This window comes from Uranotaenia lowii, chromosome 2 (genome assembly GCF_029784155.1).
Source record: "Uranotaenia lowii strain MFRU-FL chromosome 2, ASM2978415v1, whole genome shotgun sequence".
Taxonomy (NCBI): Eukaryota; Metazoa; Arthropoda; class Insecta; order Diptera; family Culicidae; genus Uranotaenia; species Uranotaenia lowii.
In genome coordinates, this window is record NC_073692.1 from 253,093,047 (window position 1) to 253,113,393 (window position 20,347).

General features: G+C 37.1%; 8 protein-coding genes across 9 annotated transcripts in view; 3 read left to right on the forward strand and 5 right to left on the reverse strand.

The window, feature by feature from the left end:
• Positions 1-414: 414 nt before the first annotated feature.
• LOC129746856 (uncharacterized) lies at positions 415-1,849 on the reverse strand. Its single transcript, XM_055740761.1, has 2 exons — positions 1,588-1,849; positions 415-1,436 (listed from the first exon to the last, which is right to left on the reverse strand). Exons 1-2 carry the CDS (start codon positions 1,737-1,739, stop codon positions 500-502), a joined length of 1,089 nt encoding a protein of 362 aa, XP_055596736.1. The 5' UTR covers positions 1,740-1,849; the 3' UTR covers positions 415-499.
• A 2,481-nt stretch (positions 1,850-4,330) lies between these two features.
• Positions 4,331-5,067, reverse strand: LOC129742520 (uncharacterized). Its single transcript, XM_055734428.1, has 2 exons — positions 4,828-5,067; positions 4,331-4,767 (listed from the first exon to the last, which is right to left on the reverse strand). Exons 1-2 carry the CDS (start codon positions 4,835-4,837, stop codon positions 4,331-4,333), a joined length of 447 nt encoding a protein of 148 aa, XP_055590403.1. The 5' UTR covers positions 4,838-5,067.
• A 1,959-nt stretch (positions 5,068-7,026) lies between these two features.
• LOC129746542 (uncharacterized) lies at positions 7,027-8,361 on the forward strand. The gene is made up of 2 exons (XM_055740231.1): positions 7,027-7,256; positions 7,325-8,361. Exon 2 carries the CDS (start codon positions 7,344-7,346, stop codon positions 7,713-7,715), a length of 372 nt encoding a protein of 123 aa, XP_055596206.1. The 5' UTR covers positions 7,027-7,256; positions 7,325-7,343; the 3' UTR covers positions 7,716-8,361.
• Positions 8,362-9,545: 1,184 nt separating this feature from the next.
• Positions 9,546-11,323, reverse strand: LOC129746285 (mitochondrial pyruvate carrier 2-like). The gene is made up of 3 exons (XM_055739882.1): positions 10,917-11,323; positions 10,719-10,759; positions 9,546-10,007 (listed from the first exon to the last, which is right to left on the reverse strand). Exons 1-3 carry the CDS (start codon positions 11,002-11,004, stop codon positions 9,762-9,764), a joined length of 375 nt encoding a protein of 124 aa, XP_055595857.1. The 5' UTR covers positions 11,005-11,323; the 3' UTR covers positions 9,546-9,761.
• Positions 11,324-11,966: 643 nt separating this feature from the next.
• On the forward strand, positions 11,967-13,308 carry LOC129744820 (protein KTI12 homolog). The gene is made up of 2 exons (XM_055737540.1): positions 11,967-12,657; positions 12,813-13,308. Exons 1-2 carry the CDS (start codon positions 12,094-12,096, stop codon positions 13,107-13,109), a joined length of 861 nt encoding a protein of 286 aa, XP_055593515.1. The 5' UTR covers positions 11,967-12,093; the 3' UTR covers positions 13,110-13,308.
• Positions 12,712-15,071, reverse strand: LOC129744819 (carnosine N-methyltransferase). The gene is made up of 6 exons (XM_055737539.1): positions 14,928-15,071; positions 14,610-14,865; positions 14,006-14,374; positions 13,804-13,944; positions 13,343-13,739; positions 12,712-13,284 (listed from the first exon to the last, which is right to left on the reverse strand). Exons 2-6 carry the CDS (start codon positions 14,720-14,722, stop codon positions 13,177-13,179), a joined length of 1,128 nt encoding a protein of 375 aa, XP_055593514.1. The 5' UTR covers positions 14,723-14,865; positions 14,928-15,071; the 3' UTR covers positions 12,712-13,176.
• Positions 15,072-17,268: 2,197 nt separating this feature from the next.
• LOC129744425 (protein SMG9) lies at positions 17,269-19,531 on the forward strand. The gene is made up of 5 exons (XM_055736938.1): positions 17,269-17,428; positions 17,494-17,998; positions 18,286-18,472; positions 18,932-19,164; positions 19,222-19,531. Exons 1-5 carry the CDS (start codon positions 17,393-17,395, stop codon positions 19,500-19,502), a joined length of 1,242 nt encoding a protein of 413 aa, XP_055592913.1. The 5' UTR covers positions 17,269-17,392; the 3' UTR covers positions 19,503-19,531.
• Positions 19,532-19,540: 9 nt separating this feature from the next.
• LOC129744424 (uncharacterized) overlaps positions 19,541-20,347 on the reverse strand; it is a 40,491-nt gene continuing 39,684 nt past the window's right edge. For both annotated transcript variants that reach the window (XM_055736936.1, XM_055736937.1), the window contains one exon: positions 19,541-20,335. In XM_055736936.1, coding sequence (XP_055592911.1) covers positions 19,617-20,335 — 719 coding nt within the window. In that variant the 3' untranslated portion in view covers positions 19,541-19,616. The remainder of the gene's footprint in view (positions 20,336-20,347) is intronic.

Here is a 20,347-nt window from a genome sequence, read left to right on the forward strand (position 1 = left end):
TCAAGTATGTATAAAGCCGTCCCCACTTACCCCAGGTAGGGTTTGGAGACAAAATTTTACATTTTTACAAATAAACCCTTTTTTCTCAATTTTTACCCGTCGTTTCTTTTCCTAACTGGTTGTTTCGAATGTGAGGATTGTTTCAATGTAGAGTTTTTCATCAAGAGACAGCTAGTTTACGAGAAATTTGCGATTAAAAAAGATGCACATTAACTTTACATCGTAGTTAAAAATAGAAAATTTACAAAAAGTCACCGAAAACTTTCACAATTGTAGGAATCGTATCTCTTTTACAGTTACTGGATAGATTACAAGTAAACTCAAATTTATCTAAAATAGATCTGTACGGAAATTTTGCGAACAGCTTTGGAAGGTTAACAAACATATGAACGAATGAATTAATTACAACTTACATAATAAATAAAAATTAGTTTATTTTGTGGATATTAATCAATCACATGGAAAAATATGAAGGAACTTGGAATAATCGATGCCTTTATCAGAAATCGTGGTTTTCTAAATCACTTTCTTCACCATCTTCACTGCTACCAGCAGCAGTGATCTCCTCTTCCTCACTTTCAGACAAATCTCGGTAGGTAGTGAATGCTGCCGAGCCTCGCATAACGTCGTTCCGTATTGTGTCCTGTACCTGAGCACGGATTTCTTCGTGTCGTTTCAGCCTTTCTTCTGCATAAGAAGCCTTAGCTTGCTCGAGTTGCTTATTTTTCTCAGCTTGAATACGTATTGCATCTTCAAGGCTCAGTAATTTGGCTGGAGAATGCAAAATGGATGGTGGTGTGGCGGATGAATTTTCCCAGGTTTTTAGATGCTGTGAATGACGAAGTTTCTCTTTTTCTGGGTCATGAACGTTGGATTTTGTCGTTTTAAAGGGTAGAAATTTTTTCTTTGTGATTTTTAAAGATTCCTTATGACAAATGTACTCGGAGTGTTTGTCAAAAAGATCAATATTTTCGTTATCAGTTGTTAGGTTGCTTTTATTGACCTTTTTATGCATATTTCTGTATTTGCTCGTACTTGCATCAAAATTCAGTTCAACTAAATCTGCTGAACCGGATTCCTGTTTCATTTCTTCAATATCCTTTAGATCTTGTTCCGTAAGTAAAGTGGGATCAGGCTTAGCAATCACAATTTTCTTCTCCCTATGAGTACTCTGTGCCAGTATTTTTAAAGGGTCTACATTCTGGTCATCGAAGTCATCATCACTATCTATTAAAGACTCGTTGCCTTTATTGTTATTATATTTTCCAATCCATTCCAGTTGCTCAATTTTTTTCTTGCCTACGGTGGCAATGTTCAGCTCCGAGAACATGTCAGCAGCTCGGTCAATATCTTCGTACTCTTTCAATTGCTTTATTATTTTGTCGTAAAAATTCCGAATTTTAGCACCTTTGTCGGGAAGTTTCGATATTCGACTCCTGCGGAAACCAAAAATTAATTTCAATGGCAATTCTTGTAAATTATTTTGTAATTTTATCGTCCAATATAAGATTTGATTTTTAGAATATGTGTAAGAATTTAGATTGAAGCGTGCGCATTTTATTTTTAAACTATGTGTTAATAACATACTTGTTTCGTAACAGTAATTCCTGGCGTTCTTTAAGATCCAGCAACTCCATTTTGCTGAGCTTAGCGATATTTTCGACGAAACCTTGCTTCTCCTTTTCATTGCCGTAAGTGGTATTTCCTGGAACTTTGGTCAGTTTAGGGCACTTTATCATTTTGCGTTATTGTATTATCCAAAGTATTTTTCACAATCTGCTGCGTGCTATGAAACTTGTGAAACTGCTTGTATTTAGCTATTTAGTAAACAAAGCTCAGGATTGATGCGTTTTGTTTGATCCATGGTGAATCTAGTATGGTGGACTCACATGCCAAATCCCAAGTTAAGCCATATTGAAAAAGTTTTGACAGCTGGCTAAACGCGCCCACACAATAGCACGTCAGACGTCGCGTCGAATCAGCGTCGCGTTGGCATTTCATTTTGGGGATACCGTTTTCCGTTTGAGCCACCACAATAGAGTTGTTTTTGACATTTCTTACGCACACTTGCTGAGCGTCTACAGATGAGACGGGACAATTAACCTCAAAAACTCTCGGTACAAAAAACAGGCAGCCGGTCGACGCACATGGTCGTTTTTGAGGTTGATTGTCCCAAAACTGAAAAGTATTGGTGAAGCAACCAGCATAATACCACGAACACTACCAGCGGCAAATAGGACTATGGTGCGTCGCGTCAGTGACAGCATTGTACTAAAACGCTAAACTTGTTCTAAACAGCAGCGTTCTCCAGCGTCGACGTTTTCGTTTTGAAATAAATCAAAATTCCAGCGCGTCAGCATGGTTTTGAATATTCCTTTTTTTATGCTTTTTTTGTCAAAGTTTGACACAAATATATTCAAAAATAAATTCTTCTTCATTTTTCTGTGCTTTGTAATGTTAGGCAGTTATGTCTCAAAAATTCTGGAAAGCCTTGTCAGTGGACGCTATATTGTGCTGCAAAAAATCCCAGTGCGTCGCGTGCGCGTCAGCGTTTTAGTACTCAACGACAGCGTTGACAGCTGACGCGACGCCACGTCCGACCCGAAAAAGAGGGTCCAGGGATGCCAGGTGATTGATCATAGTGTGAGGCGTGTAAAACTATCAAAAAACACTTTGAAATATGATAATTTGAATGAATTTATGAAAAAACAACAATTTCTAAGCTTTCAAATGAACCCTTCAGATCTGCAATAGTCCTATTTGCCGCTGGTAGTGTTCGTGATTTTTTGCTGGTTGTTTCACCAGCACTTTTCAGTTTTGGGACAATTAACCTCAAAAACGACCATGTGTGTCGACCGGCTGCCCTTTTATTTGTACCGAGAGTTTTTGAGGTTAATTGTCCCATCTCATCTGCACACGCTCAGCAAGTGTGCGTAAGAAATGTCAAAAACAACTCTATACGATGTTAGATGAGAAAATATGAATAATTTCGGAAACCACACTACTGACGTTCTGGGTACCAAAAATTTAGTCCGTTGCGTTTGTTAGCGATTTGACAGCTGTTTCAGTCCTCTGATTTAAATAGACAAAGTATTAACAGCACTAAATTTTACTTCGGAAGTCCGGACTTCCGACAAAGAAAAGTGAAGTATTACACAGTAAACGAAAATTACCGAGTTCGGTAATTTTTTTACCGAAATCCTAACATGTGTAAATCGTTAAACTGTTCGGTAATTTTTTCGGTAAAAAATAAACGAACATCGGTAAATAAAGAATCGATTTACCGAAGTTTGTTTATTTTTTACCGAAAAAATTACAGAACAGTTTAACGATTTACACATCCCGAATAGAAAAACATTGTGAAAATACCATGAATTTCATTTTCACATTACCATGGATTTTATGGTTGACACTATGAATATCATGGAACAAGAAACGATGAATGCACTGTCAAATTCATAGTTTTCGACAGTTAAATTTATAGTTTAGACCAAATTCACCATGAAAAAAAGGGGGTTGTTAAGCAACTTAACCATGAAAAAATCAAATTTTTTTCATACATTTCAGAATACAAAACTAAAAAGTTTATGGTTATTACAGCTTCCAGTTTTCCTCAAAGAAACTGTGAAATTCATTGTTTTTTTAATGAATTAAATTCCCATAGTTTTAATTACGATAAAATTCAATGTTATTTCGTGATCTTATAATAAAATTGTCGTGTTTAGTTTTCGTTTACATATTTATTATTAAATCAGGCAAAACCACTTCACAAAATACCAGAATGCTGCAATCTTTCCGACGACCACCAGCTGGAATGTTCTGCAGTTCGCATTACGGGATTCTGGATAAACGATTCCTTCCCTCTTCACAGCCTTGTGGAAGGGATCATGTCGCTGGAATTGATAAAAAGCATTATAAAAATGACGTTTTCTCCCAAACATCATTACAACTCACCGTTTCGATCATATCCGAGCACTGTAGATGATTAAATTTCTGAAAAAGTATCGGAAAATGTTGATGCTGACCGCGATTTTTTTTAACAAACACGCTAGAAACTATTAAACCATTTATTATTCAAAAATAACCATTTTTGACCTTTTCCCGGGAAATGCCATTTTATGAGTTCTCCATGAGAACCCATAAAATGACCTCTCGGGGAGAAGTAGAAATATGGTTGTTTTTTAACCGCATGGAAGATTACCGTAGAAATTCAAAAATGGTTATTTTTCAACCGTAAGGGCTGTTTTGTGCGATTTGATTACAATTGTTGAAGGAATTGATAAAATAAGAGTTATCAGAACATTAATTTTATTGTTTTTGTACTTAATACTTATAAACTATGCTCCATTGTAGTAATTTGAAAGCCTTTTTGTATATTATGACTGCCACCTAGCTTTAAGCAAACGCCAACAGCAGCCGAATAACCTGGTAGCAGGAGTAAAATTCCCCCACGAGCGCTACCGAAACCTGATAAGAAAGCGAGCTCTTGCGGGATGGCCAATACCATTATCCCTAGTTTGCTATCTTTAACGGGGAGAGGGTGAAGGAGGCGGGTCTGGCGAATAATCTTTGACTCGCTGGTGATGTTTTTCAAATATTTTGGCCTCCTTCCGGGTGGTGCTCCAGCTCCTTCCGGGCGGTGTGAAAAACAATTCCTGTATTCCATTAGCAGTGGCTGGTAACGATGGACCGGTGTGTGAGTTCTCGTCCTATGGAATGTTGTTGGTTTATCAAACGGAATCGAATCGGCATCATCCAGTCGGCACCCTGAAATTTTTCTTTGTTCATGATGTTGGGATCGACAAATAATTGGAATAAATCACTTACCTTTCTCCATCTTCGACAAATCCGAAGTTTGTACGATTTTCAGAACTGATTTTTCAGGAAACTGGATGCTGTTCCGCGGAAGAAAAAATTTGCTTGGGCGTCCGGCTGCAGTTTGAACCGCTTTCAAAATGGCGATATCAAATTATTCAACCATTTTATGGTTTATACTCGAAAACTACCAAAATGGTTAAAATTCTTGCTAGAAAAATTATTGAAAAATAACCATATTGGCGATTTTGAAGTAAACATCATAAAATGGTTATTTAAGAATCATAAATGGTTATAAGAAAATGAGCGTGAAAGAAAATTGCTGCGGCTGTCAAAATCCTACACGAAAAATTGGAGATGTGTAAATTTTTGTACTAAAAGCTAGGATGTACTTTTCACCATGAAGTACATGATCACCTTCGCATTCATTGGAAAATGAATGTAACACCATGGTTCCTGCTACTCGGGATGTTAGGATTTCGGTAAAAAAAATTACCGAACTCGGTAATTTTCGTTTACTGTGTACGCTTTTTCCTCCTTGCAATGGTTCAAAACTGAGTACGAACCACTGATGAACTGATGTACAAGCTAACCCTTGAAACGTGTGTAAAGTTCCAACGACCGTTTTCAATCAATTTTATGTGTTTTGGTTGAGCCACCAGATGTCTCCAAGGACACCAGAGAGAACTGTCAAGAAGAAAGTGAAATGTAAACAAAACAAAATAACAAACTATTAGTCAGTTATGAATATGTCGAATTACTATTTGACGAGTTTTGAAGATTCGCAACACATTTATGATTTGCGTAATGGAAATTTTTTAGCTTTAAGCTGTTTTCTAATTGTTTCAAACTAGCATGAAGCACTAAATAGAAACAGATATGATACGATAAAATGCTCGCTCAGAATAGCCTAGAATCGGTATTGTTTCATGAGATTTTTAATTTTAAACTCAACTGGATAAAACAACTGGTTCGTCTGGCTTGTCCGATGTTCTTAGTTAGTCTTTTTTTAGTAAAAAGAATGAAGATAAAATGAAACAGGCAAATTTACCTCGCTGTGAATATATTGAAGCCGTCCATTCTGCTACGATGTTAATTTATCAATTTTTGAGATCATATACGATTGTGCTCTTCCAAGAATGAGGTACTTCAAAAGTTTAATCGGCTTGTTTAAATGATAGCATTCGAAAATTTATACTGGTTTCTGGAATATAATAATTCAAGCTTGTACATCTGTTTGTTATTTCGGAAGTCTCTGTAGTGAAAAAAAATATGATAATGCTATTTTCCCCAGCTAAAAATTATTCGTGGTTAATCTAATTGTATAGAATAATTCGTCTTATTGTATTTAAATTTATTCATTTTTGAATTCAAATACCATTGCGTCCTTTCGAAAAATTGTTACATTTAAAAGAGCTATCTAGAAACAGTGCCATCTATTGCGCCGTTCAAAAGTTAGAAATCTAGCAATAGATGGCACTGTTTTTCGTCATTTTTTAACGACTTCTTTAAAATAGAGCACTGGAAATTTTACACAAGTTTCTGAAGATTTTTTGTTCGAGCTTGTACATCTGTTCATCTGTGTACGAACTGCGAACTCAAAATTGATCCCTTTTTTCCTTCGGCGAGGGATCAAAGCTGAGTTCGACCTTATGAACTAAAAATTGAACTCTTTCTGTTGGACTGAAAACACTTAGCGAGTTCACTTCGAACCGGAACAGCAACCAACGAACACGACGCAAAATTTTGTCGTTCCGGAACAATTACCGGGAGATTATGAAGGATCTTCATAATGGAATGTCCACCATGTCAGCGTAAAATTTGTTTTGCCGCTCGCCAATTTACATCACATCGCTCTCACTATGTCATTGGCCTGTGTTTTGTTGCCAGTTCGCCAGCGACGCTTCTAGAAATTTTATTGAAATTTACGATAGTCCGGACTTCCGAGTACTTGATCGTCTTAAATCTACATAGTCAGCTGTAAGTACAGTTGGCGATGTTTCAAAAAAATTCATTTGAAAGCTCAATATTGAAAGGAATATTGTTTAAGATATTTTTAAATTCAAATATTTCAATATTCCTAACAATCTGCTGTAGCAAAAACCATCAAATAGTTATTTTTCAACAATTAATGGTTCTCTGAAATCGAGCGTGTAGACATCATTATGGCATGAAGGAAGCAATTTTATGGTTTGATCTATTCTAGTACTTCTCCCGAAATTTTCTGCATTTGACGGTTTAACGAGTGTCGCGCGGAAAGAACAGTGAAAAAATTAGTCAGGCCATCATCAGACTTTCACTTCGATTTATTTGACGATTGCGTGGAGGGTAGCAACTAAAAAGTTATAAGGCGCGGCCTTCGATACTGTTAATTTTCTGACCTAATTTCTGAAAGATTGCGGAAAAACGCAGCGGAGATTTCGATTTTCTATTGTTAATAGGTATAATGAATAAACAAAAAGTCGACATTTTCGTCTGATTTTTAATTGTTACGGTTCTTTGTTTCCAGGCTGCCATTGTTCGTTTCCATGAGTATGAGCTCGACAGAATATAACGTGGGCCTTGGCGAAGGCAAGTGCTCAAGTCGTGTGCTGAAGCCGCCTGGCGGTGGACATTCGGACATCTTTGGCTCACCGGAAGTTAAAGCTAACCCACCTCGTCCAAAGTACAATCAGCAAAACTCTTCCAATTTGAACGCTTGTATGGGCACTACGGATCCAAACCAAAAAGTTGATGGAGTTGAGCAAAATTTCGTTCCTGAGGATTCCGGGAACGGTGCTGCACCAGCTGCAGCTAAGGCTGCATCTTCTTCCTCCGGAACAGCTGCTCAGTCGAATGCTCAACAGGATTCGGGACGTGCCCGTGTTCCGCCTGGTGGTTTCTCTGCAGGATTTTGGTAGATTGTTTTTGTCTTAAGACCCGATCTATCAGAAATCATTTCTCAGGATCGCATTCAACACCACGCAACCCATTGACGACCTTCATCAGTTCAAATTATTTTCTGTATTCCTTCCCAAGGGAGGTTTTCAACTCCTCTTAATCGCAAAAATTACTCTCTGCTACCAAAGAGCATCGCGGTATTATCCTTTTTTACGATCAAGCATTTTTTACACCTAAGATATTTAACATGTATTGTACTTAACCTACAGCTATTGAGTTTGATCTCAATTGAAGCATTTTATAATCCGATTTTTTTAGAAAGTAGCCACAAGTCTCAATTGCATTTACAATAGCTTGGCTCTACTAAACCTATCCTCCATCTACAATTAGGTCAATCCTAAGCTAATCTAGATCAATCCGACGAAAGAACCAAAAAAGACAAAGAACCAATTTCAACCTGAACGTATTTTAAAAAAATTTCAAATTTATTAAATTTAAAGAAGCCTACGCATGGCGCCTTATTTTTACGGTCTGTTACTATAATAGCTGCATTGGTATGAAATATTATAATCTGCCCATAATTGCTGTCTCTATCCATTTGTTGGATTGGTTTGTGCTTTACAACTGCCTGAAATAAATAGTGTATTAATCTGAACGAATAACAAACTATATCTGTAAAGCTTTATATCCGAAAATCCATTTTTTAAAAGGCACTCACCCTAACAGCATACAACTAGGTACAAGTCAAAAATTCTATTTTGGGAGTTACATACAATCCCCAGAGATCAATAGCTGAGCTAGTAGGGCCGTATCCTCATTTACAATTTCTCGTTAATTCAAACCAGCTCATTTGAAGCGTTTGTTAGTCAAAAGGATTTAAGCAAAAAACATCTAAAGAAACATTCTAAAACATATGTAGAAAAAAATTGGGAGTGCTTCGTTTTTAAGCTAGCTTTGAATTGTTTCGAGCAAATGAACTTCTTGGAGCTAGATTTAGTTATTCGAAGCTTCGTAAAATGTTCGAGCTTATTTGCAAGCAATCCATTTTAATTTGAGTGTCACAGACAATTTAAATTGTAGTATCAAAATCGGGGCTGAATACAAAACCCACAGTGCCAAAAAGTTTTAGAAGCATAAATAAAAAAAAACGCCCGTCCCTTCCATCTCACGTAGACTTCGAATATCTACACATAGCATTTGGTGACTACACACATCTTGCATTGGCTGATACACTTACTTACTTACTTAATGGTCCCGCGTCGATTCTCCGGCGCATAGGGCCGCGGTAAGACCCCCACTGTTCACGATCCGGAGGCAGCCACGGTTTCTGGGTCTGCCTTTCCTTCGATGTTCCTCTGGATTCCATTCAAGCGCCTCTCTGCAAATCTCGTTCTAATCCAGGCATGTCAAACTGGGGGTTCGCGGGCCGCATGCGGCCCGCGGCCTTGGTCAATGCGGCCCGCGTAGCCCCGTCTTAAATTATCACAAAATTCCCTACTACACAGAAGTACGCTGGCTTTCCTGCCACAAAATATAAAAAAAAGATTTTTTTTTTTGCTACGAGAGGAAATAATATTAATTTGGAAATGAAAGATTTTCAATGCGGCCCGTACACTCAAACGAGTTTGACATGCCTGTTCTAATCTCTTCTCAGCGTGGCTGATACACGAGGTACAACAAATTTCATAATCAAGCCCAACACGAGATGCCAGAATGAGTAGGTGCCTGGGTTCAATACTCATTTCAAATAGGGATGATCTGAACAGCAAAATACTAATATCTACGCATTTGTAATAAGGAGAGATTTCTATTCATCAATAATTCTTTAAACTATCAACAACAAAAGCGTGTTTATTTTAATACGATATATTTTATTCACTGTTGATTGTAAATCTTTGATCACATTAAATGTTGAGATTTTGTGCATTTTTGTCCTGTTTATGTGTTTCACACTTGTTATATTTATCTAAACCCTAACAAACTTCTTCAATAGGATTATAACCCGTGTTTCTGTTACCTTCAAACAATCATATTAAACATCGAGGAAGTTGTTCGTTCGTCTGCGATTAGTTACTTTTTTCGGCTTCCATGGCTTTGGAATTTTGTCTGGAAAAATCCCATGCTCTATACAGCTGTGCACACTGAGTCAATGCTACGAAGAGGTTCACCGAGAAAAGCCCATAGTTTTTTGGGATGATCACCAACGAATAACGGGACCAGATGATTCCGGTAGCAGCTAGCGATGCGGACTGGGATACCGAAAGTTGATCAGCTGGACGACGGAGATCACTCAGTCCGGCAATAACCAAACCCTACAAAACAAATTGGAGTTGTCTTCAAGGTTTGTTAGTTGAAAAAAAAAACTATCCCATGCCATGCATATTATAGAGAATACCGATAGCATAGGTAATTCATTATGACGATATGGTCGCAAATTGATTTTTTCTATCGAAGTGATTTTTTTCTATCGATGCTGGCGTTCGTGAAATTATAAACAAACGTATGCAAAAGCATTGGAAAGTGATTTGACATCTACCAAAAATATCGATCGAGCTGATGCATCAATGCAAAAAAATGTAATGTTTACAATTAGGTAAATATGAGAAGGTATACTACAGCATAACCTTTGGAAACGGCACCCGAAAGAAAGATTAAAATTGATTCTTATTTACTTTCCCTAATTCAAATGGTATTCCTAGTGATGTATTTACACCTATGCTGTTTTCTGGAGGCTAAAGCCTAAAATAAGCAATTACAACTGGATTTAAAAATACAAAATTCAACGCAGAAACTTAAGCCTAGTCCACACTAGGAGACGGTTCGTCTCGAGACGGTCTCAGCGTCTCCCATTTTCTTCGGGAGACACTACTGAGACCGTCTCAGGTTTCCAACAACAACAACAGACAACAAAGTTCGTCTCATAACAAAAATCGCAGTTCATGTTGCCTAGTGTGGACTAGGCTTTATAACTATCCAAACTAGGTTTAGCTTATTGCTTACACATGATAAAGAATACAACTTACCCATTTGAAGACAGGAGCCCAGAAAAAAACGGTTTTCGGTCCTGTGAATGAGATAAGGATACGGTTTATTTAAGAAACAATGCATAAGTAGGTATATTATATAATCACATCATACGAAGCAATAAAAAAACAATTCGCTGTAACATGTGCAAGGAAGCATATTATGACCTTCACGTTCGTTAACGCGATATCACTCACCCGCAGCATGATTCCACAGTGGTCTCAAACCATTGGGAACGAATTTATCCGCAGTACCAACCAGTAAATTGTAAACCTTCGATGCCATCTCTCGCTGGTGCTTTAACAGGTCTCAACTGTATTCAATGAAATTAAATTCTGCCAATACCTAATTGACTTGCGATACTACGTCATCAATCGTTTATGAACTTGACTTTGGATCTGAATCGCGTGTTGCCGAAATTGTCACTATTTTATGCTATTTTCTATTTTTTTTTTTTTTCATTCAACAGTGAGATGGCGTGGTCTCAAATAAGAATTTTAGTAAACTTTCTTTTCATCCGATTCTGGACATTATAGATATATGCATGGATATTTATTAAATAACTGATCAGAACAAAGTTTGTATGATGACCCATTTTGTGGTTGCAACAAAACTGTACAAAACAGGCGAAATGGGCGAAATATGTGAAGAGATGAAATTTGCACAACTTTTACAGGGATGCCATGTATTAAGAATCACATTTGTGTGGTTTCCCAACAATTGATAATGAATTTCTTTTATCTCCCTCCGATGATATTTTGCATACCAATGAATGTTTGATACTCGTTTCAGCGTTTTCGGGCACCTACTTCGAAGGTATTTTGATAACTCACAAATGAAGATAACCTTGGTAGGCAAAAATATGGGACTGCAGTCGAGCGACGGGAGCATTTCAAGTCATCTTATCTGTCATAAAGCGTGAGAAATCGCCCCTTGAGTTTGTAAGGATTTGTTATTCAACACAATTATTTTTTTTATTTTTTAAAGTTTGAATTTCTATAATATAGAGCTGCCTCATCAACCCCGCCTATAGAGTTGTTTTTGACATTTCTTACGCACACTTGCTGAGCGTGTACAGATGAGACAGGACAATTAACCTCAAAAATTCTCGGTACAAAAAACGGGCACACATGGTTGTTTTTGAGGTTGATTGTCCCAAAACTGATAAGTGTTGGTGAAACAACCAACATAATATCACGAACACTACCAGCGGCAAATAGGACTATATACTAATGTTTTCATTTGGCATCCTTTCTCTCATTCCGGTTGAAGGAGCAAGGGAGTCCGTAACCAAAATTCGGGTATATTGAGTTTCGAGTGTGTAAATATACCATTTGCGAATTAAATTTTATTTTGGAATATTTTTGATTAAACATGCCATTGGTAATAGTTACTGGTTTACCATCTAGTGGTAAATCAACCCGTGCAGAACAAATAAAACATTGTTTGGAAAATCGTGGGAAAACGGTCAACATCGTGTCTGAGGAAAATTGTATTCAACTAGCCGGATTCGAGAAAAATGACATGTTCCGAGACTCCCAAAAGGAAAAAATGGTACGATCTAATATGAAATCTGAAGCGTTGCGGCTTTTGAACAAGAACGATGTTGTCGTGATTGACGGCAGTAACTACATTAAGGGATATCGATACGAAATATTCTGTGCAAGCAAAGCTTCCCGAACTACTCAGTGTACTGTTTATTGTGCCATTACAAAAGACCAGGCCTGGGCATTTAACGAAACGGATAACAAAAATCGAAAAGCATATGAAAAAGACGTGTTTGATGCTCTATGTTTACGTTACGAAGAACCTCAACACAACAACCGCTGGGATAGCCCTTTGTTCACTTGGTTTCCCGAGGAGGAACTCGATGAGGAAAACTTATTCAACGCACTCTACACTACGAAATCTCTTGTACCAAATTTATCAACGCAGAACGTGAGTTACATTTAAGTTATTTCTCTCTTTCCATTCGGATTTGGAACACGGAACATTTTTTCTTTCATTTAATTTTCAAAACTTTTTGTATTGTCGGTGGTGTTACGATGTACATAGTACTATGTAATTTAATTATGTTTTCTCTTACTCCACAGCCTCCTCTTAGTTCTACAAATTTTCTGTTTGAGATGGATAAAATAACCCAAGAAATCATCGATCAAGTACTGTCAGCCCGAAAGTTAGGCCTCGTCGGATCGGTGAAGGTGAAAACAGCCAATTCCAGCAAACAGATGCTTGAAGTAGACGTTCCAGCAGACATGAATGCTGCTCAACTCAACCGCATTCGGCGACAATTCTTGAATTATATGAAGCTCCACACCACGCCCGGATCGACAATTGACAAAATCCCTTCAATGTTTGTACAGTTTCTTAACTCAAACTGTGATCGGTAGTTAAATAAAGGAAGAGTATTGATGAATGTTCAAAGAGAGAAAAGTATGGGCTTGTACGTGGCACAGCCTAGCTTTGAAAAGGTTTTTGACAAACTAAAAATATGCTTTTGTACTCGCTTTGGTGCATCGATGCCGGATTTTGAGCATATTTGGTTGGGACATCAGTTTTGTTTTTCTGAAATAGACACATATGAAATTATTTTATTTCTTTTTTTTAGTTCGAAAAATATTACCAAAATGTTAAATCCACAGGATCTGATGATAACGACCAAATCTTCGTATGTAGGCTCTATACTGTTTTCATTAGGTACATCCGAAAAATGATACAGCAGGGGTCCTAGATTAATCCATATTCCACCTGGCTTGAGAATATTGAAGATCGCTTCTACAAACTCAATGATATTGTTAGCGCAGTCTATAAAAAAGCAAGTGGCCACACAGTCCCAATAATTTTCATCTTTGTAGACTTGCAGGAAGTCTCCGGCCACCATATTCATGGTACCTTTCGGAGGGAATTTGGTCGGACTAATATCTGGGAAATAGATAGCCTCAATTTGATCACTTCTCGACAAATTATTGACATATTGGTGCACCCATGGGTAGAAAGTACACTGGTTTTCAATAACACATCTACAAAGAAACAATCATCAATAACTTAAAGAGCGTATATAAACAATTTAGAAACATGTATTACCTGTTGAGAACAAAGTTTGAGGCTATGAGCATAAATAGCGAAAACTCATTTCCTTCACAATAATATCCACGGTATGCTATCTCGTAAATCAATCGTCCAAGACCAGCTCCTGGAACCAACACTTTAACGTCCTCAATATTGCTAGAAAAATAAAATTAAATACAGAAATATTGGGTGATAAAGTGCCTAAAGAATTTCCTACCATGTTTGCGAATTGTAGTAGTTCGATATTTCATCGATGATCGGTTTATAGCATTGATCTCTTTCTGCTAAACCCTCTACAGTCCAATCGCGGAAAATTTGCTTCAAAGTGATATGGACTTTTTGAATATCTTGAGAGCGCACCTTGACATCGCTTGTCGGTTGAATTTGTTGCGCTATAGTTCCGGTATCGTTGTAGAAAAGGCAATCGGCATCCTGGATAATATTCTTGATCACTTTGCTGTTGGCGTCGATGCAGTATCGAAGCTTTTGTAAATGGTCACGATACTTTGCCAACATGTCCTGGTGATTACCGGGTAGACAGTTCAAATAAGCTTCCCTTCGATTAACATGGTTCAAGGCATTTGTTCTGGGAATTATAATTTATAATATTACATTTTAAATCTATAATAAAATATAATCTTAAATTAGACGAAAAAGCAAATTCAAAAGTTTTAAAAACATTCTATACAATTTAAGTAAATGCAGCTTTTGGCTTTATTGAACACTTTAGTTGTGTGTATATAGCTGGCATAAAAAAAATGATCAATTTCATGTGCGGGATGGATGATTGAAATCATTGAGTAAATACAAGGTTTACTTACCGATAGCATTTAAAGGCGTAGATTATGTTGTAGAAATTTCTCCTCTCTTCTTCCTCGATGTCGTTCATACAATCATCATCAACATATTTGTTGTTCTCGTTTTCGGAATCCATTGTAACCTGTTTACTTAAGCCGTAGTACCCTAAATTGTCCCTCAATATTAATCCCGCCGTGTTGGTCCGGTTGTTATGAGAACGTAAAATCCACGCTGTTGCAACCGCACCGTTCCGCTCCTGCCTTCAATATCAACTGAAAACTGAAGATTAGAACGCTATTTAATACCTTATTTGGTAGCAATTTCTTAGAGAACTTCATTACCTTTCATCGATGATAATTTGCACTAGTTTCTCAGCGCGAGTATTTAACACAAGTTGTTATAATTAATGAATAATTGAAGCGAAATTCAACCATCACTGTTTGAAAATAGCATTCAAGCCAAAAGAGAATCTTCAGCTTCACTTTATCTTTACATGATTAAAATTTTTTAGTCAATTTTAAAGTGTACACGCAAACTTTTGGCTACCCCTTAAAGGTGTAAAATTGACCCGTTCCGTTATTGAAAACCAATGAGGTACACTTTTACGAGGTGGCGCAAAAGCTCTATATTGCATGTCGGAAAGAAAAAATTAAACAGTACCTACGTCGCGACGCGTTGTTATCAGGGAGTTCATTTATCCAAGGCAAAATGCGTCGTAAAAATTTTCGGTAGTAACGTCACTTTTGTCATGGTAAGGCCGTTAACGACATATACCGTATTTTTTTTCACCTGGAGGCAACCTAGGTTCGCTCTAACTGCTGTCATCGTGCTCATTTATTGCTCTAGAGGGAACCTAGGTTTGCTCGAAAAATGGACGGAGTCGCCCTGAGAAGAAAGTCAGTTTTGCGAGAAGTTCACCAATACTCTCAACGTTGTTGTCAAAACATTAAACAGCTGTTTTTGGATGAAAGCAAAACAGTTGAAATAATGAACGGTAAAATGATTATTGCCGCGATTTTGAACCTCTCAGCCAAGCAAAATCGTACTATCTGTTGTCCAGTGCAATCTGGACACGAAAAAAGGCAATCCGGATGTGAAGAACCGAGTAAAGAAATCCAGAAGGGAGAATCATGCATGTAAACATTCCGCTCGTTCTCACGCACACCTACGTATGGAATAACTCGAAACCCGAAAGTCGTTTTTTTATTCGGACGGTTCCAGAGCCAAATCCGGAATAAAAAAAATACGCCAATAGTGAGTGCGATGCTATCACGGAAAATAAAAAAAAGGTAAAATTTACCTTTTTGCGAGGTGAATTTTTTCCACCCCTCTTTCGAGGTAAATTTTACCTTTTTTTTATTCACCTAGCAAAAAGGTAAATTTTACCTTTTTTCAATTCACCTAGCAAAAAGGTAGATTTTACCATTTTCTCATTCACCTAGCAAAATAGTAAATAATACCGTTTTCCCATTCACTGATTTAAAAGGTAAATGCTTGTTTGTTTGATTGGTTTCTTCAATAATAATTAATTTAAAAAAAACACAATTCATGAAAAAATTGGTATTTATTTGAAATAAATAGGGAGTTACCTAATATTTATTTTTGAAATATATCACCGTGTTCTTTAAAAATTGTTGAGGCAGGTCCTTTGTTCGCCAAGCTTGTCAGGTCCGGCTTGTCCGGAATAATATCTGAAGGCTGACGGGAATACAACACGAAGCTCTGTGGGCCGATCTGAAACAAAAGCAAAGTATTATGAAGAGAACCAGCACAACTAAATGAAATCTAAGAAAACACTTACCATTTTGTTCCGATTTTCACATATTGTGCACGAAGCAGAACTTGTTCCTCAACGGCAAAACAGCTTAACCTCAATAAACGGATTCGTCAAATAGTTACTTTTTTTCGAGATGATTTGTACCGTTTTGTTGAGCTCAATCCAGGTCAACTTCACCTGGCTACGAGGTAAATTTTACCTTATTTGGATTTACCTTTCTTTCTAGGTGAATTATACTTTTTTGATTCAGCTCAATTCAGGTGAACTTCACCTCGCTACGAGGTGAAATTTACCTTTTTTGGATTCACATTTTTTCTCGGTGAATTGTACCTTTTTTCATTCTTCGTTTCAGGTATATTTTACCTCGCTGTGAGGTGAGTTTCACCTCGAATAGGTAGAAGTTACCTTTTTGGCTTTTGCGAGCATTCACCTTTGCTGTCTCGGTAAATTTTACCTTTTTATTATTTTCCGTGTATGCGAACCGGCGAATGCGGTTCAATGCGGCCAACCACATTTAAAGAAAATGTATGTGAATCGCTTAAACCTGACTTACTCAACGCGGCGAAGCAGATGTCAATTTGTTCCGCCGCTCGAATTCACATTGGCCTTTTCGCATCGCATCGCTCTCACTATGTCATGGGCCTAACTACGAAGAAAAAACTTTAATACTTTGCCATAGTACATGGAAAATAACAGTTAGGCCATTGCGCTTAACCTCACTTCAAAGCTTCGTGTATGTACACAGCATGCTTGCATACCAACAAAAATAGTTATGAAAATTTGGCAGTTTTATATAGAATGGCAATCTAAATTATCTATTGCTTTGATGTTCGTCATTTGATTATTTTGAAAAGTGTATATATAGGTCAAAATTATTAGTTAAGGGGTAGCCAAAAGTTAGCGTGTAAAACATTCAACTCCGACGGACTCCGAAAAACTCTTTGATGCATGGGACTGGGTATTTTCGCTGTAAATAGATTGTTTTGTTCCATATATTTTAAAATTTATTTAAAAATATAAAAGCACAAAATGGATCCAAAGAAAACTAAAAAACCTGGAAATAAGGTAAGTAATGTGGAAACCTGTAGTACTACCTCCTCTAATAACAATAATTATCATCGAAATATTAGGCAAAAGCTTATTTTTCAAAAACCGGAGATGGTAATCCGAAGGACGGCTCTCTGCAACCACGAATACTTCTTAAAGCCAAGGATAAGGATAATGTGCCACAAAAAACCGACCCTGTTATTACTATTGCCTCCAAAAATCCTCCGAATAAATCAGCCGATCAACCATTACCTGGAATCAAGGAATTAGAAAACCCCAAGGCTATACACAGTCAAGAGATCCCAAAGAACGCGGCCGTTGTCTGCAGTATGACCAAACCAGTCAATCTCGTGAGCGGCAATAACACACTCAATGTCCATGCGTTTGATTACCTTATAGAAGGGAATAACGATTTTGCTGTATTTGGTGCCATTGGCATGCGAGGGGCTGGTAAATCCACAATTCTGAATCTTTTGGCTTGTTCACCTCAGAAAAAAGATATTGAGCAAACCTTGTTCTATTTGGGGAACAATGTTTTCCCTATAAACAGTTCTTTTGATGAATACGACTCAAGTATTGTCGATGATGGTGAGTATATAAATCACATCAAACGCAATTAAACCCCTGGACAATAAAGACATTAGTTGACTAAAAATGTGCAGTTATAAAATGACGTTGAACAATTGGGGATCACATATTTTCGTGTTCTACTGACGTTGAAGGGCTGAAGTATATTGAAAAAATATTCTTCAACTTCAGAATATCAGCAATGTGCGGGATCTGTGCTTTTAATTTAATCAATTCAATAGGTCTAGACCGCAGTTTTGTTCACTAAAGCTATATGATTAATTGCTTCTTTGTATTCTTCCCTGCAGAAATCCATATGCATATTACAAAAGACCGTATAATTCTACTGGATAGTGCTCCTGTGTTAGCAAACAGTAATAAAAAGGATTTCGTCACAAGTGAACTGGATGACATTCGGAAGATAATGCTTTTGTTGAGCGTTTGTCACGTCCTAATAGTGCTGCAAGAGGATTATTTTAATATCAATTTTATACGGTAAGTATAAAAATTGAAAGATTCATATCTTAGAGTCCTTTTGCACTTCTCGTAAAAATGAAAATTTAAAAATCTTAATTTGTCGATAATTCAGCAACACGTCTAAACTAGATTTTATAACATGGTGGAATTGATACGGAATGGTTGAAAGATGAAAATAAAACTTGTCTTATTGTTCAAAACTGTGTTTATTCCGATTCCCCCACCATGGTGCAAATTCCGCGGTGAAAACCGAGGGAATCGGAATAAAAACAGTTCTACAAGGTTTCAAAAAACAATCACAGCTGGATTTTCATCTTTCAACCATTCCCTATCGATTCAACCATGTTACAAACACTAGTTGTGACGCGTTGACAAAATAAGGGTTTTTCATGTTCATTTTCACGGGAAGTGTAAACCTGGCTTATATGCGAAAAACTCTTCCACTTATATGTGTTTTTTTTGTGCCCAATTTTCAAGACTGTTAATTTGCGCAGAAATGATGCTTCAAAAGGAACAAAAAGATATGCAAACTTTAAACCCAAAAATTGTGTTTGTTAAAAACAAATGCAATCGCAGGGAACTGAGTACTCACGAAAATAAACCAGACGAAAAATTGTACAAATATTTGTTCAAAGGATCGAAACTACGAATCTTCAGCCCAGGCGATGACGGACAAATTGATTTACTCTTCGTTCCGAAATTCTTACAAGGTGATTTGAAAATTTTGATTTTGACTTATAAATATGTAACTGTTTTTTTTTTTTAAGAAAACGATTTCTATGCAAACCAAGAGGACCCAATAACGGATGCCCAAATACTGAGGCAACGACTGTTAATGACTTCAAGACGTGATGCAATAGATGGTCAGGAGAGTATAACGGAAAAGGTATGGTTGCAAATTGTAAGCCAAGTGTTGGAAAGTCATCATAACAATTACTTTCTACGCAAGTATGAAAATCTCAAAGAAAAATATAACCTTCACAATCATGTAAATGTGGTGGAAAACGCATCGAAAGATAAAAACTATTTAACTTTCGTAGACACATGAATAACAGTAATACAACGAAATTTTATTCTAATCCGTTCAATTTTATTAGCAATCTCTGAAAAAGAAATCCATTATTGTGCACATTTTGCTATTTCTGTGAGAAATTTAACAATATTATTGATACACTGTCTTGAGCAAGGGGTATTTTCGTTTTTCTGCCGGCTTATAGGCGTGTTGGTAAACACTTACCAAACGCCAGTAATCTGGATAGCCGGAACCTTTTTTCCAGAATGCAAACGGAGGCACAAGGGAGTCTATTATATAATTTTTCTTGCTATACGGATCTCTTGGTTTGGGAACAATTAGCTTTTTTGATTCATTTTTTTTAGAGCAGTTCGAAATCCCACTATCAAAGCTAGCAACCGTCCCTGAAGAATTGCTCTGTGGAATTCCAGCTTTGAACGCGCACCGAAACTCGTGCTGCACTTTGTAAGTAATCTCATCCGGCTGGGTATTATGACATAAACGTGGAATCTTATTATCTTTTTGCTTATCACTCGGCGATCGTTGCCTAGAGTTGGGCATCATCATTTCATGTTCTACCATGTGCATCATAAGTGGAGAATTTGGATTAACATGTTCTGAAAGATCAGGGAGTTCGGCTGATTCTTGCGTTTCCTTCGAACGTTCATTGGGTGATTTCTGTCGTTCGGATCGATTTGATTTAGCTGATTTATTCGATCTGGCAGATTTAGGTTTCGAGCTACCATTACATTTACATCGGTTTTCCAAATTGTAATTTTTCGTGTATTCGTCATGCTGTCGTATCACATCACGATCGAAGAAATCTTCCTCTCCCAATGTATTCGAGAAAACTCCTCCAGAGTGCACAACTGAAATATAAT

What these genes read in the sequence shown, in the direction of transcription:
- LOC129746856 (XM_055740761.1), bottom strand. Translation starts at nt 1,739, where the DNA reads ATGATAAAGTGCCCTAAACTGACCAAAGTTCCAGGAAATACCACTTAC. An exon ending in GAATTACTGTTACGAAACAA is followed by an intron (nt 1,437 to 1,587) that starts GTATGTTATTAA and finishes TGGTTTCCGCAG; the next exon opens with GAGTCGAATATCGAAACTTC.
- LOC129746542 (XM_055740231.1), top strand. Translation starts at nt 7,344, where the DNA reads ATGAGTATGAGCTCGACAGAATATAACGTGGGCCTTGGCGAAGGCAAG.
- LOC129746285 (XM_055739882.1), bottom strand. Translation starts at nt 11,004, where the DNA reads ATGGCATCGAAGGTTTACAATTTACTGGTTGGTACTGCGGATAAATTC. An exon ending in ACTGTGGAATCATGCTGCGG is followed by an intron (nt 10,760 to 10,916) that starts GTGAGTGATATC and finishes TCTCATTCACAG; the next exon opens with GACCGAAAACCGTTTTTTTC. An exon ending in GGGCTCCTGTCTTCAAATGG is followed by an intron (nt 10,008 to 10,718) that starts GTAAGTTGTATT and finishes TTTGTTTTGTAG; the next exon opens with GGTTTGGTTATTGCCGGACT.
- LOC129744820 (XM_055737540.1), top strand. Translation starts at nt 12,094, where the DNA reads ATGCCATTGGTAATAGTTACTGGTTTACCATCTAGTGGTAAATCAACC. An exon ending in CAAATTTATCAACGCAGAAC is followed by an intron (nt 12,658 to 12,812) that starts GTGAGTTACATT and finishes CTTACTCCACAG; the next exon opens with CCTCCTCTTAGTTCTACAAA.
- LOC129744819 (XM_055737539.1), bottom strand. Translation starts at nt 14,722, where the DNA reads ATGGATTCCGAAAACGAGAACAACAAATATGTTGATGATGATTGTATG. An exon ending in TCAAACTTTGTTCTCAACAG is followed by an intron (nt 13,740 to 13,803) that starts GTAATACATGTT and finishes GTTTCTTTGTAG; the next exon opens with ATGTGTTATTGAAAACCAGT. An exon ending in CCTGTGGATTTAACATTTTG is followed by an intron (nt 13,285 to 13,342) that starts GTAATATTTTTC and finishes TGTCTATTTCAG; the next exon opens with AAAAACAAAACTGATGTCCC.
- LOC129744425 (XM_055736938.1), top strand. Translation starts at nt 17,393, where the DNA reads ATGGATCCAAAGAAAACTAAAAAACCTGGAAATAAG. An exon ending in CTAAAAAACCTGGAAATAAG is followed by an intron (nt 17,429 to 17,493) that starts GTAAGTAATGTG and finishes TCGAAATATTAG; the next exon opens with GCAAAAGCTTATTTTTCAAA. An exon ending in CGTTCCGAAATTCTTACAAG is followed by an intron (nt 19,165 to 19,221) that starts GTGATTTGAAAA and finishes TTTTTTTTTAAG; the next exon opens with AAAACGATTTCTATGCAAAC.